The sequence below is a fragment of the Mus musculus genome, chromosome 5, assembly GCF_000001635.26.
Source record: "Mus musculus strain C57BL/6J chromosome 5, GRCm38.p6 C57BL/6J".
Taxonomy (NCBI): Eukaryota; Metazoa; Chordata; class Mammalia; order Rodentia; family Muridae; genus Mus; species Mus musculus.
In genome coordinates, this window is record NC_000071.6 from 92,396,973 (window position 1) to 92,414,054 (window position 17,082).

General features: G+C 45.2%; 1 protein-coding gene across 26 annotated transcripts in view; it reads left to right on the forward strand.

Annotated features, from left to right (window-relative positions):
- Window positions 1-17,082, forward strand: part of Art3 (ADP-ribosyltransferase 3) — an 82,830-nt gene that overhangs the window by 65,174 nt on the left and 574 nt on the right. For 8 of the 26 annotated variants that reach the window (XM_011249389.3, XM_006534707.3, XM_006534708.3 and 5 more), the window contains 7 exons: window positions 5,024-5,056; window positions 6,623-6,655; window positions 7,865-7,894; window positions 8,972-9,007; window positions 12,298-12,330; window positions 14,170-14,223; window positions 15,193-15,222. In XM_011249389.3, coding sequence (XP_011247691.1) covers window positions 5,024-5,056; window positions 6,623-6,655; window positions 7,865-7,894; window positions 8,972-9,007; window positions 12,298-12,330; window positions 14,170-14,223; window positions 15,193-15,222 — 249 coding nt within the window. Of the gene's footprint in view, window positions 1-5,023; window positions 5,057-6,622; window positions 6,656-7,864; window positions 7,895-8,971; window positions 9,008-12,297; window positions 12,331-14,169; window positions 14,224-15,192; window positions 15,300-17,082 lie in introns of all 26 variants that reach the window. The other 18 variants (XM_030254051.1, XM_030254052.1, XM_030254054.1 and 15 more) reach the window with 10 other exon arrangements.

Genomic DNA, 17,082 nt, shown 5'->3' on the forward strand with positions numbered 1-17,082 from the left:
ATGACCCCAAGCCAGGCCAGCTAGAGCCAGCTTATACCAGAGTTGGAGCCTTTTCTTGTTCCTCCTCCATCACAGTGGCCTAAAATTGGCCAAGGCTGAGTAATTTATTATTTCTCCCTTATCCATGATGATGGAGTGTTCCAATCAGTGCTTGCCTGAGACCATGGCTTATGCCAAATCCTACATGTACTAGGTATTTTTCTTTATAACCATAATATGATAAAGTTTGATTTATAAATTAGGTATACCAAGAGTTTAATAATAATAGAATACATTGCATACACTAGCAAGATTTTGCTGAAAGGACCCAGATATAGCTGTCTCTTGTGAGACTATGCCAGGGCCTAGCAAACACAGAAGTGGATGCTCACAGTCAGCTATTGGATGGATCACAGGGCCCCAAATGGAGGAGCTAGAGAAAGTACCCAAGGAGCTAAAGGGAACTGCAACCCTACAGGTGGAACAACATTATGAACTAACCAGTACCCCGGAGCTCTTGACTCTAGCTGCATATGTATCAAAAGATGGCCTGGTCGGCCATCACTGGAAAGAGAGGCCCATTGGACTTGCAAACTTTATATGCCCCAATACAGGGGAACGCCAGGGCCAAAAAGGGGGAGTGGGTGGGTAGGGGATTGGGGAGGTGGGGGGGGGGGACTTTTGGGATAGCATTGGAAATGTAAATGAGGAAAATACCTAATTTAAAAAAAAAAGCTCTGCATGCATCTGTGCGCAGAGAACCATAAAAAATAATAGAATAATGATAACAGTATGCTATACTAGAAATTCTGTGAAGCCTGCCCCCCCCCCTCAGAAATATTTATTTGCAGCCTTCAGTTGACCACTGGGTAACAGTTAAATTTTGTAAGAAGAGGGAACCTTAGAGATGACCAAACACTCTAAGCACGGTCTCCCTCCTCCCGCACTGAGTGTGTTTAATTTCTCTAGCACAACACGTCAGAAACCCAGTCACAGCTGGACTGTAGAAATCATACCTATTTTGGTGTCCCTGATGCATTCAGGCAAATACCATTTATGGAGGTCCTGGTTATACAAAAGCTCTGGCTGCCAACCATGTTTAGCAACTAGTGCCCGGCCGATGGGCTGCGGCGGGCAGTGAAACCCACAGCGCTCAAGCCTGTGACTGGAATAATGATAAAACAAAAGATGCAACGACAGGTGAGCTGGTAGACTGACTCAGAATGAGCCAGGGGCTCCGAGACATTCATGGCACATTATAAGCCTGTGTACAAGGGGGATGAGGAAGAGGGTGGGGCATGGGAGAGGGACATCTCACAGGCTAATATTCAGCTCAGCCACAAAGGAGGTCTCTGGGGAGCTCACCCATACCACTTACCACGTGTTTGTAGAGCATTGTCCAAGGCCTGCTGCTGAGCCCAAGGTTTGACCTAACCTAGAGTCCTCTGCTGCCACCTAGAGATAACCAACGGGAATGCACAGTCAGAGGCTTCCTTAGGCCAGCTATAGGCGTGGCTGGGTGGGAGAACATTTGCTGGAGAGTGAGAGGCCCTTGGAGTCCATCCTCCAGCACCGGAAAACAAACAAAGCAACAACAACAGAAACTATGGATCTGGATGGAAAAAAAGGCAGTGTTTCTAAGGCAACGTTACTAGACTTAGCGTGCTAGACATAGTCCTGTGTCGCTGTTGAAAACTTACCTATGATTTTCAATGTAAAAATCCAGCGTGGATCTTACAAAAACTGGCGAGCTAAAAACAAACAAACAAACAAACAACAAAGTAGTCCCATCTGTTAGGAAATGGAGGGGCTAATTCCTGGTGGTCTTTCCTGGTTGGTCTTGCTATGAACCCAAGACCACAGAGGGAAAGAATGGACACCGTTTCCTTCCTCAGAAGAGGCTAGAGCAGGTCAGCCAGCTTAGCTACTTCTCTGGGAAACTTGATAAAGACGGAATGTCAGCTGTGTGTTCAGACTAAACTCCTTACCATTAAAAGTGACCCCATTGGAAAACTGTACCTGGGTTTGGAGGGCTTGGCTCAGGCATGAATTCCTAAGAGAAAACCCAGGCTGTAGAAGAGTGCAAATCTGCAGAAGACTTACAAGCAGAGAAACAATACATGCCTGAACCCTAATCACCTTAACTTAAGAATAGTCTGAGCATGCATGGCCTGCTGCTTCAGCCACCGTCCTGTCCTGTGGGGAGGTCTGAATGATGCTCTACATACTTCCAGAGTCAGGGAAGCGGGAAGGTACTAACTGTTCCCTAGTTGAAAACAGGCCTTGTTAGGCAAAAGGAGCCTCTGTGCTCCTCTATTTTAAGCCTATTTTTGGACTCACTGTGGCATGCCGAGCCTGATCCCTGCTAAGCCATCGAAAGAGGAAAAGAAGATGAGTTTATTGGGCTGTCCAGACTTATTTCTTACACATCCACCCTGAGGCTAAGGATATGCAGGCAGAGGGCTTGCCTAGCACGCATAAGTATTCCTTCTGTCTTCAGAAAACAAACAATTCCACCCAGACCAGAGTGGGTGTTAAATACAATTTTCATTGCTTCTAATTGCATCACGTGAGCATTTCCTAGGAGTATGGAGGCTCCTGTGCTGTTTGAAACTATCTGGGATCGGGCGTCAGTTCATGTAGTGAGACAGGACCACCATTTGTAGTTCCGCCCAGCAAGCACAAAGGCAAAGAACACATAACACCATTCCAGCACATCGAAGCAGGATTGCTTGTGTTCACTCCAGAGACTGACCGGCTTACCATCAAACTGTGCTATTTTTGAGCATTGTAGCAGGGCTCCATTGAGCTAGTTGTTTGGGTGAAGTGGAGCTAAGGATGTTGCAGCGTGTGAGATCTCAGTTTGGAGTGCCTCTTCATGCCTTAAGTCCATTCACAGGGACCCCTAGGCTACAAGGAATACATGGACGTTTTATGTGTTTTAAGCAATATCAGACAAATCAGACATGCCTAACTGTTGGGCACCATTTGACAAGATAATGAAAGGTGCGGTTTTATCATAAGCATGATTCATGAGACATCTTTTAAAATCATCTTATATGTGTGTGCATGACGAGGGGGAGGCATACATGCCACATCTGTGTCACAGAGGTCAGAGGACAATTTTCTAGAGTTGCCTCTCTTCTTTGATTTTCACATGGGTTCCAGGGGTTGAACTTGGGCCTCCCTGTCAAATACTTTACCCTATGAGGCACAGGTCTGGCTAACTAGCTGTCTTTTTTTTTTAAGATTTATTTATTATTATATGTAAGTACACTGTAGCTGTCTTCAGACAGTCCAGAAGAGGGCATCAGATATTACAGATGGTTGTGAGCCACCATGTGGTTGCTGGGATTTGAACTCAGGACCTTTGAAAGAGCAGTCAGTGCTCTTAACTGCTGAGCCATTCTCTCCAGCCCCCCTAACTAGTCTTAACAGACTTGTTTATGACAAGTTAGTGTCTCTATGGAGGGCATGATCTAGTCAGCTGTATGGAAACCTTCAACTCAGACACAAATAAGTGAGTCCATGTAGGCGAGGATGAAGGTCTCTCTCACTTCCCATATCCCTTCAGCCTTTTCCTGTTTTCCTAGTCTGTTTGCCTCCTCATGCCTAGAAAATCTAGAATCATCCACATTTTCCCTAATTTTCCATTAAACTCCAGGAGAGGTGGGGCTACCACCTCTTGCTTGGGACGGAATTGTACAGTAGTCGCCAGAACTGTTCTCTGTTCTTAGTCTGTTTTGGCTAAATGAGTGTGCTTTGCATTATAGTGTTGCTTAGCTTCTCCTCTTATTGCTGTGGTAAAATACAAAAGCAATTTGAGTGAGGAAGGGTTTATTTTAGCTCGTAGTTCCAGGCTACAGCCAATCATGGTGGGGAAGTCAGGACAGCAGGCATGCTTTTCCCTTTTCCCATTTACACAGTCCAAGATGCTAGCCAGGGGATGGTGCTGCCCACAGTGGGCAGGCCTTCCCATCTCAAGCGATGCAATTAACATTACCCACTACAGACAAGAGGCCCACCTCTCAGGTTGCTCTAGGTCCTCTCGAATTGACAGCACCACCATGGCCATCAACTAGATTCTAACAGGCCTGTTATATCCTGGACATGTGGAAATCAGACCAAGTTACCTGCATTTCTGGTTTAAATTCTAAACGTGATATGGGTTTTGAAGGTAGATTGTAGAAGAGCATGTGGGTCATTGTGAGAGTCATTGTGGAGCAGGTCTCTATGGGACATGTCCTAGGATAACCAGACCTCAACATTAAATCAATGAATCAGATAGATACAGAGAGGAGACCAAGCCATTCAGACTTCCATGGGCACCTGGGCTGCCCTCCATGGCTTACGCTGACATCTTCATATTTTTCTTACTGACCTACTAATGTTAGGCAGGCTGGCAGCGTCCTGCTCTGTCTTGCCTAGGGACAAGCACTGGAGCATTGGTGACAACTTCCTATGGCATCGACCGTGCCAGTGTCTGGAGCCACCTGAAGCACTGACTGTTTCATGCCATGTCCCTCGTCTCCCAAGACTGTAGAGCATTTCCCACCCAGAGGTGTGTTTGGAACATACCAACTCTTTTTCTATATGAATAGGAAGAGACTCTTTGCTCAGATGTAAAAGGTCCTGAAAACATGGTTGAGACCCCTTTCTCCAAGGAGTGAGGATTGTTGTGTCGAAGGCTGGGTAACGCTTGCTGTCTTCAGAGAGCATCAAGTTAGACAAGTGCTGTTCTCTCTAACTGTTGTAACACACCAGAGGCATAGACTGGAACGTAAAGTGCTAGCCCCGTGAGGGTCCTCCACGGTCACTATACGTAACTTCTTAGTAAAACCACATCCCTCAAAAGGTGTGTGCCTTGTGCCAGTTCATATCACAGGGTCGTGGCTATTCTGTGAAGATAAAAACTATGTTCCTGAAATTTCACATCCCATTAAAGTTTTGGTCTGAGAAACTAGGCATCCACAGATTAGATTACCAATAGCCACAGATCATTTGAAACTTAGGTCATGTCTAAAATTTTATCTTTGTGTTTCAGGTCTGAAAACAGAAAATTGTATCGCGAACGCAGGTAAGATGAATTTAGAAGATCATCTCTGTCATGGGAATTTTATTAGTTTTGATTTGTTTGTATGTTTTTTTCCCCTCTCACAATTATGGGTCAAACTCCACCATTGACACACACACACACACACACACACACACACACACACACACACACACACACACAGACAACACACACCGTACCATTTTACTGTCATACCGTCAGCTACCATCTCTTAAGGCTAAAGTGTGCTTTTGTTGGTGGCTCTGAGTCCATTAGCTCTCTACTCTAAAGCCAACATTTGGGGATTGAGAGTTAGCAGGAAGACAACCAGGTTTGCTCAACACCCCGAGAAGATGGGGAGAGCAGTTTGTTTGGGGCTCATCTCTGGTATGCAAAGGCTTTAACGGAAGGTGTGGAGCTAGGTCATGATGAGTCACACCTGGCTGGACAGTCACTGCGTCTCACAGTGTGCTTTCCCCCTTTCTGCTGGGATACCGTGGACATAAACGTTCCATCTCCTAGGCCAGTGCCCCTAACCCTTTGACCAACACACACTTTCTCTGCAAAGTTACCACCATCCCACTTTTAATTAAAGAATTGTACTGTCAAAACCTTGACACATTTTGATGTTATCTGAAGACCACCAGGCAGTCTAGGTAATGGAAAACTCAGGAAAGCCCCTGGGAAGTTCTAGGCAAGTGTCTCCCTGTCTCCTTTCCTTAGTGTAAATAGCCAACTCTGGAAGCTAGTGTCTCCATTATGTAAAGCTGGTTTTCTTAAGACTTTACAGTGACTTTAAAGGGAGACGCAGAACAGCCTTACACAGAGCACTTTGCAAAGCGAGTTAATCGGGAGCAGGCTGATGGAAGACACGCTCTCATTTCTATTTTCCTGTGGGAGCTGACACTGCTCCTCCTGATCTTTGCCTGTGGCTGTATTCTCAAATACTGTTCGTCCCAGGCAGGCGGGGGACATGCCAGTCTCACTGAGTCCCGCCTTACAGGAGCTTCAGGACTGGTGAAGGCCCTCACAGCGTCAGCCATTTCCCATGTGGCCCCTGTGCAGAAAGCTAGACTCCCTATATTTGGGCATCTCAGGAAGTAAGATCAGAGAGAGTCATGGAAGAGTGGGTTGGATGGCTTCAGGCTTGGCGGAGCTGTCACTGCGTCTGCTTCAGCTTCCTTAGGGGGAAAAAGTAGGAAGATAAAGCAAAAGTGAGATCCACCACGAGATGGTGGGACAGATGGGAAGGTACGCAGGAAATTCTAAGTGTTTTGAGGCTCAGCGTTATCGAGTATGTCGAATACTATTTGTTCATTTAAATGTCTATTTGTTCATTTAAATGTTTGAAAACAAGCTAGCTGTCTTCCAGGCTAGCTTTTCTATGCATTATTCTTCAGGTTAAAAAAAAAGTCTATATTGCCTTGTCCTTGAATTGAAATTTCTTGTTTCTTATAACCACACTTTGTATATTTCTTGAAACTAGGATGGCTCGAATGCTTACATAGTTGCTATATAATATAGCATATATATATAATTGGCATTGCATCTGGGCACAGTAATATGGACCAAAATGTATTTGTGTTTCAGAATATATTGACCCTAGGTATCTCTACAACCCAGGTGAGTACACACTTCTACAAACAACCCAGCAAGGATGTTCCATCTCTCTTTCCTGTATGGCAAACACACCTCCTGCCTGAGTGAAGGCAGTGGCAAGGCCAATCCAAAGGAGGGAGGGAAATGTCACGTGACCGATCCAGATGAGCATGTTTTAGGAGCATTTGCTCTGTGGCCCTCTAAGCAGTGAATGTTCTGGGGAGTAAAGAAGGGGGTACCTGCAGAGCTGCCCTCTCAAGGCTGTCTGTGGGGTGTGTGTAGGTCTGTTGGTATTGGTGCAGGTGACACCAATATCCAAGGGTAAATTAAAATTTCCACCCACTCAGAGGAGAAGGGGAGGGAAGGCAGGGGAAGAATTGGGGGGGGGGGCGCAGGGGCGGCGATCAGGAAGGTGCAGTGAGCAGGATGTAAAGTGAATAAGAAAAAAATTGAATTTAAAAAAAAAATCCCAGCATATGTGCCACTCCCAGGCAGCCAGATGTCTGGTGTATCCACAGAGCATAATCAACCTAGTCGAGAACACAGTAATTATACTTATTTTGAGCTAATTAGGATTACTCTGTGAAAAGATACAGACAGGTCCAAGCCATCTCGAAAGTGAGCTAAGAGATTTTATGACATGGCAGCTCGGCCATGCATGAGCTATAGGTTAGTGAGGAATTAGGACCAGTGTTTGCAACAGTTAAGCTCTCCAGCCTCCCTCTCTGTGTGCTGTGGGGGAGGGGGTCTGCTGGACAAAGGGTCAGAAGACGCCACGGCATGTGTGAAGCCCATCTGGGTCCAATTAACAATAGCCTCCCCACATCATGCAGTGCCCTAAAGAGTGCTCCTCTGTTTACTCTTAATTTTGCCCCCAATCATTGGACTAAACCAATGGGGTAATTAGATTTTTCTAAGTCCCCACACCCTGAGGACTCACCTAGAGCCCCTCTCTCTTACTGGCTCTCTGCATTCACAAATTATGACCATTGCACGGGATCTTAGGCAGCTATTCAAATTAGATATTTAACACTCCCAGGAGACTAGTTCTGTGGTGGTTTATGTCGGTGGAGGCACCAGAGAAGTGTGGAGTCCACTACCCAACACACACGGAGAGTCTAGGTGCCATTTACACTCACTAGCTACAGACACTGGATGTGACTCCTGGTTCCTTACGATCAGTTCTTTCCATCTCTTGTTAAAACTAATGCATTTTGCTTGTTTGTGACTTAGATATGGACAATCAGAAGCTTGAAGACTCTGGTAAGACATTCTCATAAACCCTGGGACTTTATGCTTTAAAAAGTCATGAGTGGGTGGTAAGAAGCGAGGAGAAGCCAGAGCCCATCTTAGCCTACTAGTTTGATCTATCTGATTGAATTCTAAAAAGAAAGAAAGAAAGAAAGAAAAAAAGAAAGAAAGAAAGAAAGAGAAAAAGCTACATCCCCTGTGCCTGTTGTCTGTCAGTCCTTAGGTCGTCCCAGAAAGCAGAGAACACTGTGACTAATGATTCTGCAAACTTGTATGACCAAGCAAAAACAAATGGCCTTTATTTTTCCTAAATTAAGATCATTCTTTATATGTGTATGTGAGCAACAGGTGTACTCACGTCCATCTGATGAGTACATTCCAAAGTGTAACTTACTCCAGAGCTTTTAATTAAAAAAAAAAAAAAAAAAAAATGGAGCTGGAGAGATGGCTTGCTGTTCTTTTAAAGGACTCAGCCATCAGGTGGCTCACAACTGTGTGTAATTCCAGTTCAGCTGATCTGATGCCTTCTGGCCTCACCAGACACCTGCACACAAGGGGAACACACACACACACACACACACACACACACACACACACGTAAAAATTGGTGTTTTTCTGTGTGAGTGTACATATATGTGCATGTTTGCTTGTTTGCATGTGTGCAGGCACATTGTGTATGTGAGTGCGTGCATGCGTATGCACATATCTGTGTGGGCCAGAGTCTGGTACCAAGTGTCTTCTAGATCACTGTGTGTACTGAGGCAGGATCTCTCACACTGAACCCAAAGCTTTCCGATTCTGTTAGCCTAGCAAGCCAGCAGGTTTGGGGATGCCCTGTCTCCACTTCCCATGAGTAGGGATGACAGCTAGCTATGACACCTGCCTGGCTTTCCTGTGGGCCCTGGGGCTTAGGTTTGCAGGGCAGACACTATCCATTCAGCCACCCCACCCCCCAGCTTCAAAGGGTTTTTGTTTTGTTTTGTTTTGTTTTGTTTTAAAGATGTTATTGTCTTAGAGTGCTAGGGTAGGAAAGTTCTCAGGTCATGGAGAGATTATTGGAACACTTTTGTATTTTCTTTTTTTCCATGGTGCCTGGAATCAAACCCTGGGCCCCCTGCAAGCTAGGTAAGCACACTATTGCCCAGATATCCCCCAGCCCCTGGGGCAACTTCTCAAATGTTACCCCCTTCCCTGGTTTCCCCTCTGAAAATGGAACAACTTTCTAAGACTTAAGAACATGTATCACTAACCTTAGAAATGATCATACCCTCAACACAGTTATAACTTGGAAACTAGCACAGCATAGAGACCTAGAGCGTCAAGCTGTTGCCTCCTGCTGGAAGCATCACCAGCAGGGGTTTTGGTTTTCAGGACAAGGACTGGAGTCAGGTTCCACACGTGCCAGGCAACTGCTGTACCACTGAGCTGCATTGCCATCCCTCTTTTTGTGTGTGTGGTTTTTTTTTTAATTTAATATTTTAATTTTAATTTTTAATTTTATTTATTAATTTTAATTTTAACTTTAAAGAGTCAGAGCTGGGTAGGGTGGTGTGTACCTTTAGCCCCATCACTTGGAAGGCAGAGACAGGCAAGTATTTATTAGGAGTTCAAAGACAGCATGGTCTATATAGTGGGTTCCAGGCCAGATAAGGTTACATAGGGACATCCTGTCTCAAAAACAAACACAACCAACCAACCAACCAACCCCCTCCTCTGTCCTCCTCCTCCCTCCCCCCCCCCCAAAAAAAATCAGGGCCTGATTAGACTGGCTAGCTTTGAACTCACTTTGTAGTTCAAGCCTTTAACTTTCAGTACTCCTTCCTCTGCCTTCTGAGCAGGGATTTGCAGGCCTGTCCCACAGGCCCCAGCCAGTCTTACAGTTTTGTAAAAGAGGCCCCACAGAGTCAGAAAGATGCCCAGGTGTGGACAAGCCATGAGTCAGTGGCTCTGCCCAGCAGCTGACCCAGCTCAGGTACTCTCTGGCCAGGTCCTACTGGAGCTGTTCAGGGGCCAAAGACCCGCAGAGGACAATGTGACATTCACACGCTACCCATGTGGCTTGAGTATTAATAAATAATATTGACATTATTAAACACCAAACCTAAAAATTAGGCCTTAAAAAGCATTTAAAGGTCCAAGAAAGTGCTTAAAATACATGTAAATTAACAGTGCTGGACTAGCACGCATACAGTTCTCCAGGTACACACACGCACACATGTACACACAAGTGCATGTGTGCATGGGTGGGCACACACACACACACTAATATGCACACTCATGTGTGCATGCATACATACACGCGCATGCGCACACACAAACACACATGAAAGGGAAATAAGGACGGGTAACAGAAGATGAATATGATCAAAATACATCACATGCATGCATGAAAAAGACATACTTGAAGCCTATTTTGCATTTCTTTCATTACATTATTTACTGTATGTGTGTGTATCACAGCACGTGTATGGAAGTCAGAAGACAACCCGTGGGAGTTGGTTCTCACCTCTATCTACTAAGTGGCTTCCCTAGGACTGAACTCAGGTGGCAAGCCCCTTTACCAACTGAGCCATCAATATATTAAAAAAAAGTGTGGTGGTACCACTTATAATGCTAGCACTTGGGAAGTTGAGGCAGGAGGATGACAAGTTTGAGGGGAGCCTGGAATACAGAGAAAGGCCCTGTCTCAAAATTAAAAAAAAAAAAAAAAAAAAAAAGCAAAAAACAACCCCCAAACCTGGGTTTGATCCCTAGTACTGTAATTTTTTTAAAGATATAACACAAGGATCTACAACTATTAAAATGCATATATGTATATACAAATATGCAAAAAATTAAAAACAAGTATGCCAAAAATGTTAGATTATCTGAGATCAGAGCTTTTTAATAAATTTTAATCCTCAATAACTTTTCATATTTTTTGTTTCTACAATTGTAATGTAATGCTTATATGAGCAGAAAACATATAAATGTGTGTGTAGGGGGCTGGAGAGATGGCTCAGTGCTTTAGAGCACTGACTGTTCAACCAGAGTTCAATTTCCAGCAACCACATGGTGGCTCACAACTATCTGTAATGGGATCCAATGCCCTCTTCTGGTGTGTCTGAAAATAGCAACAGTGTATATATAAAATCAATAAATAAATCTTTTTAAAAAATAAAACAAAATAAATTTTTATATGTACATATGTACATATATACACAAATGCATAAAACTTTGTGTCAGAGACTTGGGATAGATTCTTTCCCATTACTCTTTTACTCTTTTTTTTCTTTCCCTTTCTCTTTTCTCTCTCTCTTCCTTTGTGTATAAGATGGAGGGCACCCTCATGTGGTAGTACACACGTGGAGGGCAGAGGATAACTCGCAGAAGTTGTCTCTTTCCTTCACTGTATGAGTTCCAGAGAAAAGACTCAGGCTGGGTGGCAAGTGTCTTTATCTCCTGAGCTGTCTTGCTGTCCCTGGATTGATTTAACTTTAATGAAGAATCGCCTGCTTGACTGCAGAGCTATGCTGAGTGACGAGCCGCAGTTCTCACCAAAAATTACACTCCAGTGGTTAACAACTCTCCCCTTCTCTCGTCGTTGCCCCCACTGCTTCTTACAGCCCCGCATAAACCTAAGTGAATTTGGAAGCTGAGACTTTGACTTACTTTGTAAATGGATCTCATGTAGCTCAGGCTGGCCCCTAACTCGCTATGTGGTAGGTTTGATCCTAAAGTTCCGATCTTCCTGCCTCTGCCTTTCAAGAATGAGATTCCAGCCATTGGCCCCACACTGGATCTACCTCCCCCCCTGAGCTGCGCACTCCTGTGCACACAAGGACGTTCTTATTCTTAGCCTCAGAAATGAAAGGCCAGGGGCTAACCTGGTAAATACACTATGTTTTCCTTACTCTTGTCAGGTCAGCTAGTTAGGAAGGAAACACAAGAACTCTAGGACTAAGAAAGTTCTGGGGATGGATGAAGCCACTGTAGGTCAGAGGGATGTCACTTTTGAGAGGTGTATGTTGTCGTTGTTTTGTTTGTTTTGTTTTTTGTTTTTAATGTTCTATGCAGCGAAGCAGGCATTTGGTGCAATGTTTGCAATAGTTCTCATTTATAGCTTACACGCTATTTCTTTTGTATAAAACAAAGGGTCCTAGTGAGAGCCAGGACCTACAGTGAGAGTGGAGTGAAACGAGGCAAGCTTCAGCCCAGTGCTGCTTCATTTAAAAATGGATGCCCTGCATTCAAAAGCCAAACCTGGAGCGATGAGAACTAAATCATACATGCCTGCTCCTGGAATCTGGCTTAACAGATTTGAACTTCATCTATGATCAACCTATTGATGGGTGACAAAGGGTGGGGGGGGGGGGAGGGATGTTAGCAATGCCACTAAATGGTGAACACCAACCAGCATTTATTTCTGCTTTTAGGTAGGAACAACCTTGACCCTGACAGAATGCCAGGTAAGGCCATTTCCTCTTTACCCTGCGAGCTGGTCTCAGCCTTGCAGAGTGAGTTAGCATGGGATGATATTCAAAGGTTTCTCTTTAGCAGTGTGCCAGTCACATTTACAGCTTTTACTGCAGAAGACCGTAGATTATAGAAGCTGTGCCCAGCCAGCCTTCCCAGGCCGCTGGAGCACTGGCTTTGGGCAGGACAGCTAGCTGTCTGACACATGCTCAGGGCTGGCTTGCTGGAACCTGGTTGCAGAGACAGGCCCTCCTAAACTAATGTTGCTCTGTAGAAATTCTGCCTCTCAGACTGGCTAAGCACACAGGCTCACAGCTGTTAGCTGGGACCTGTGAGTGACAAAACACACTACTGTGCTAGTGCAGGCACAGCTCTGTGAGGTGACGCTCACTCTGGTATGCTGTGGACGAGCATCGTGAGGGATCATGGAGCCAGAGCTGTGCCATCAAAAGCCCAAGGCCACAGTACAGTAGGGTGCTGTCAAGAGCTCACGAAAGCTCTTTTCTTACTTAGGAAAGAAAATTCCAGGACTTTTCCTACTTCCTGATAAGCAATGGTTGGCACACTAGAAGGCAAAAAATGCCAAAGTGAGGCCAGGGTCACATGCCAGTAAGTCTAAGAACCTTGCACACAATCACGTGACGGGTGACCTGGTCTTTTCCTGTTTCTTCCCCCCTGCTTGCATTCCCTCGGTCTTTTGCACAATAGTTACCATGACTGATGGCCCTGCTTTTCAGAGCAGACCATAGAAGTGTGTATTTATTAAAAAAAAAAAAAAAAAAGTATAAGAAGGTGCTGGGCTGTGGTGGCTCATGCCTTTAGTCCTAGTGCTTGGGAGGCAGAGGCAAGTGGATCACTGTGAGTTTGAGGCTAGCCTGGTCTGCCAGGACAGCCAGGGCTACACAGAGAAACCCTGTCTTGAAAAAGAAAAAGAAAAAAAATATATACATATACATACATATATATATATGGGTAGCGGAGGGCAAGCATTGTGGTCAGAGATGTGAGCTGCGACTCTGGCAAGGCTCCTCAGAAGTTTCTCAGCACTTTATGCTGCTGGGGACGGTGGAACACAAGAGGGTACATCTTATCAGACAGTGCTGAACAGTCATGATGCCTCTGTGCCTCAGAACTGCCATCTTTCAAATGTGACCGCCCTTGTTGCAAGTATCCTCACAGGAGTACAAAACCGCCACAGCCCACAACCCAGTGCTTCATAGCCTTCCCCCTGGGATCAGATGGTGACCTAAAAGATGTTTTTTTTGTTTTGTTTTGTTTTGTAAGTTTTGTTAATTATGGACATGGTCATCTGTTAATATATTTAATTATTCTTTTAATTATTTGATGGACTGAGCCTAGGGCTATCACACCCATCATTCTGACCTTTGCCAGACACTGCTGTCTATTTAAACCGCAGGCCATGCAAGAGCTGCACGGACACAGAAAGCAGGACCAGCAACTCTTTGGTCCTGATGCAGACCAGTGTTGTTAATAGAGTGGGCACACATCGCTCTCTACATCACTTCCTGCCTTTGCGCTGTGTTCTCCTCAGGGGTCTTCATAGTTTGTGTCTGTCTGAAAAGCAGCCTCTAAGCTGAGCTCTGTAGACTGCCTGAGTTAGCCGTCCCCCTCTGCCGCCTGCCTCTGGTAACTTTGTGTCAATTACTTCACTTTCCTGAGCCTTTCCCATCCTAAAGTACAGATGTTTCCACACTTTAGGACTGAGGAGAATCTGATGACACAAACTATCGGATGTATCACACAGTAGTAAAAGAGTAAAAACTGTCACTTTCATTCATCGAAAATCTTTTTTTTTTTTTTTTTTCATTTAGAAATTAAAGTGCTACAAACAGAGGAAAATCCTCTCCTGCCGGATGAAAAGCCTGGTAATTTTCCATTGGGGGGTGGAGGCCCATGGAATTCTAAGTTCTTTACGGTCATCATTCAGATAGCTCAGGGACTGGGGGAAGAAATCTGACCTATACATCTCATCTTGATGCAGGAGTTGGGGGTGGGGGTGGGGATGGGGGGAAGATGAGATGACACCACACACACGCACACACGCATGCACATACTTGCTGAGAACTCCTTCTGTATGAGCAGGCTGCTAGAAAAGGGTAGGTGGCTCGATACTGGGCAGGAGCGTCCAGCTGCACTTCCAGAACAATCAGGAACTGTAGGGAGTCTGTAGACACAAGAACACACTATGGAGGGCAGGAATGAGAGCCTTCCAGCATATCAGATCAGTCCTGTGTCAGCATGCCCTCGCTTCCTCACTAGGCTGGGGACAATGCCTTGTACCCCTCCTGGAAAGCTTTCAGAGACTGGCCTCATCTAACCCAGTAAGATAGATACTGTCCTTGCAGAGCTCGATTAAAGCCTGATGAGGGTAAAAAGAGAGCCAGATTGACACCCATCTATTCTGGACTCCTTGAATCAGCAAATGAAAAATGGGAATGTCAGTTTCCCAAGGCTAGGCAGACACCTGGTGTCAGTACAGCACAGCAGCTGGGAGCAGAGGTTCAAAGGCAGTGATTCTGATGATGACATGGATTCACTACCTGACTCCCACACGCCACCCCAGGCAGGGCAGATGGCGGGAGCAGCCTCCTTGAGGTGCCAGCTCTGCCTGAGAGGACTGTAGGGAGATAACACGAGCTTTTGTGATATGCCAGTGCTCAGTAAGAGAAAGACAGGCGGCTTGTGCTTGGCAGTCTGAGTTTAGTACACAGAAAAAAAGCTTTTTGGTAAACAAACTTCACATTTAATGAAAACACACACATTCAAGGGGGCGGTTTTTCAGTCTGGATAAACTATATAATGCAGTAACTCAGAATCTCTTTATGTTGTAAAAGACAGAAGTCGAGGAAAGGCCAACAATCCTAGTAAGAAATACCTCCTTTTCTTTGAAGAATGCTCTGAAATATAAAACTGTCAAGCTAATTCTTTTTTTCATTAAAAGGTGATGTTGCATGCATTTGAGGCATCCTAACTGTTATAACATTCTGACACGTGTGTGGATGTGATCAGGGCATGTGTCCTTTAAAGATTTATTTATAGTACGTATATGAGTGCTCTGTCTTCAGGCACACCAGAAGAGGGAATCAGATTCTATTACAGATGGTTGTGAGCTGCCATCTGGTTGTTGGGAATTGAACTCAGGACCTCTGGAAGAGCAGCAAGAGTTCTTAACCACTGAGCCATCTCTTCAGAAGCCCCCACCACCACCCCCTGCCCCGGCCCCGTTTCCTTTAAATGATCGTTACTCTCTAGAGACTGCATTTAGAACATTTTCAATTCTCCCAAGCTATCCTTTTTCAAAATAATGTTTCATTAAGCCTTTATGACACCCTGAAAAGGCAGTAAGATGCACCTATTTCAGTTATATGTCTCGATGCATAAAGGCTAATAGACAGAATCTATATGAAAATTTGGGTTAATGGCATACATGAAACTGGTCCATATAAGATCAGAGTGTTTTGTGTGTCTGGTAGCACACTTGAAAACTGCAGAGGGTAAGCACTGTCTAAGGCTACCCCAAGCAGCACTTCAGATCTAGCTCCCAACAGTAAAAAAAGAAAGGAAGGAAGGGAGGGAGGGAGAGAGAGAGAGAGAGAGAGAGAGAGAGAGAGAGAGAGAAAGGAAGGTTTCAGCTGGGCGTGGTAGCGCACGCCTTTAATCCCAGCACTTGGGAGGCAGAGGCAGGAGAATTTCTGAGTTCGAGGCCAGCCTGGTCTACAGAGTGAGTTCCAGGACAGCCAGGGCTACACAGAGGTCTCGAAAACAAAACAAGAAAGAAAGAAAGAAAGAAAGAAAGAAAGAAAGGAAGAAAGAAAGAAAGAAAGAAAGAAAGAAAGAAAGAAAGAAAGAAAGAAAGAAAGAAAAGAAAGAAAAGAAAAGAAAGAAAGAAAGAAAGAAAGAAAGAAAGAAGAAAAGAAAGAAAGGAAGGAAGGAAAGAAAAGAAAGAAAAGAGAGAGGGGGAGGGAGGGAGGGAGGGAGGGAGGGAGGGAGGGAGAGAGAGAGAGAGAAAGAAAGGAAGGTAGGTAGGTTTCTTAAGTGTAGGAGTTAGCTCACGTTAGTTAGCTAGTAGGTCCTGAGTTCAACCCCCTGGACAATCTCAGGACTGCTTCTCAGTGCAGTACTGCCCACTTGTGTACCATGTCTGCCGCAGCATCCTGAGGCTGGATAGACCTGCCCTTTCACCTCTAGCCACATGAGCGCATATCAGCTACTCTGGCAAGCAAACCGACATGAAAATCTAGAAAACTCACTGCTGCTTCTCTTGGCTTCCTGTACGAACCCTGACTGGTTACCCTGGCCGGAGGAACCCCCAAGAGACCTCCCCCTTCCCCATGCAGTCTGCTTAGACAAGGTGTAAGTTACCAGAGTCCAAAGCAATATAACCAGCCACCCCGACAGCCCTGCTGGCCCAGAGGAAAGCCCTGTACATGGGGAGGCAGCAGAAACCCCACCCCCACCCCACCCCGTCCATGGCTGGGCGCAGTGCTTTAAGGCGCAGTCAGATCCAGCAGGTTACTGGCAGCACCGGGACTGAGCACAAGCACTGCCTTGCTTTGAAACCAGACACTGAGCTGAACTTTACATTTCATGATTTAGCAAATGGAAAGAGAATTGGGAAGAAATTCTGGTGTGCCTGAATGAAAAATAATTGTCTTGCCTGCCTGTATAAATTTAAAACACACACACACACAACGTTTATTCTGAGAAAGACAGACCAAGGATAG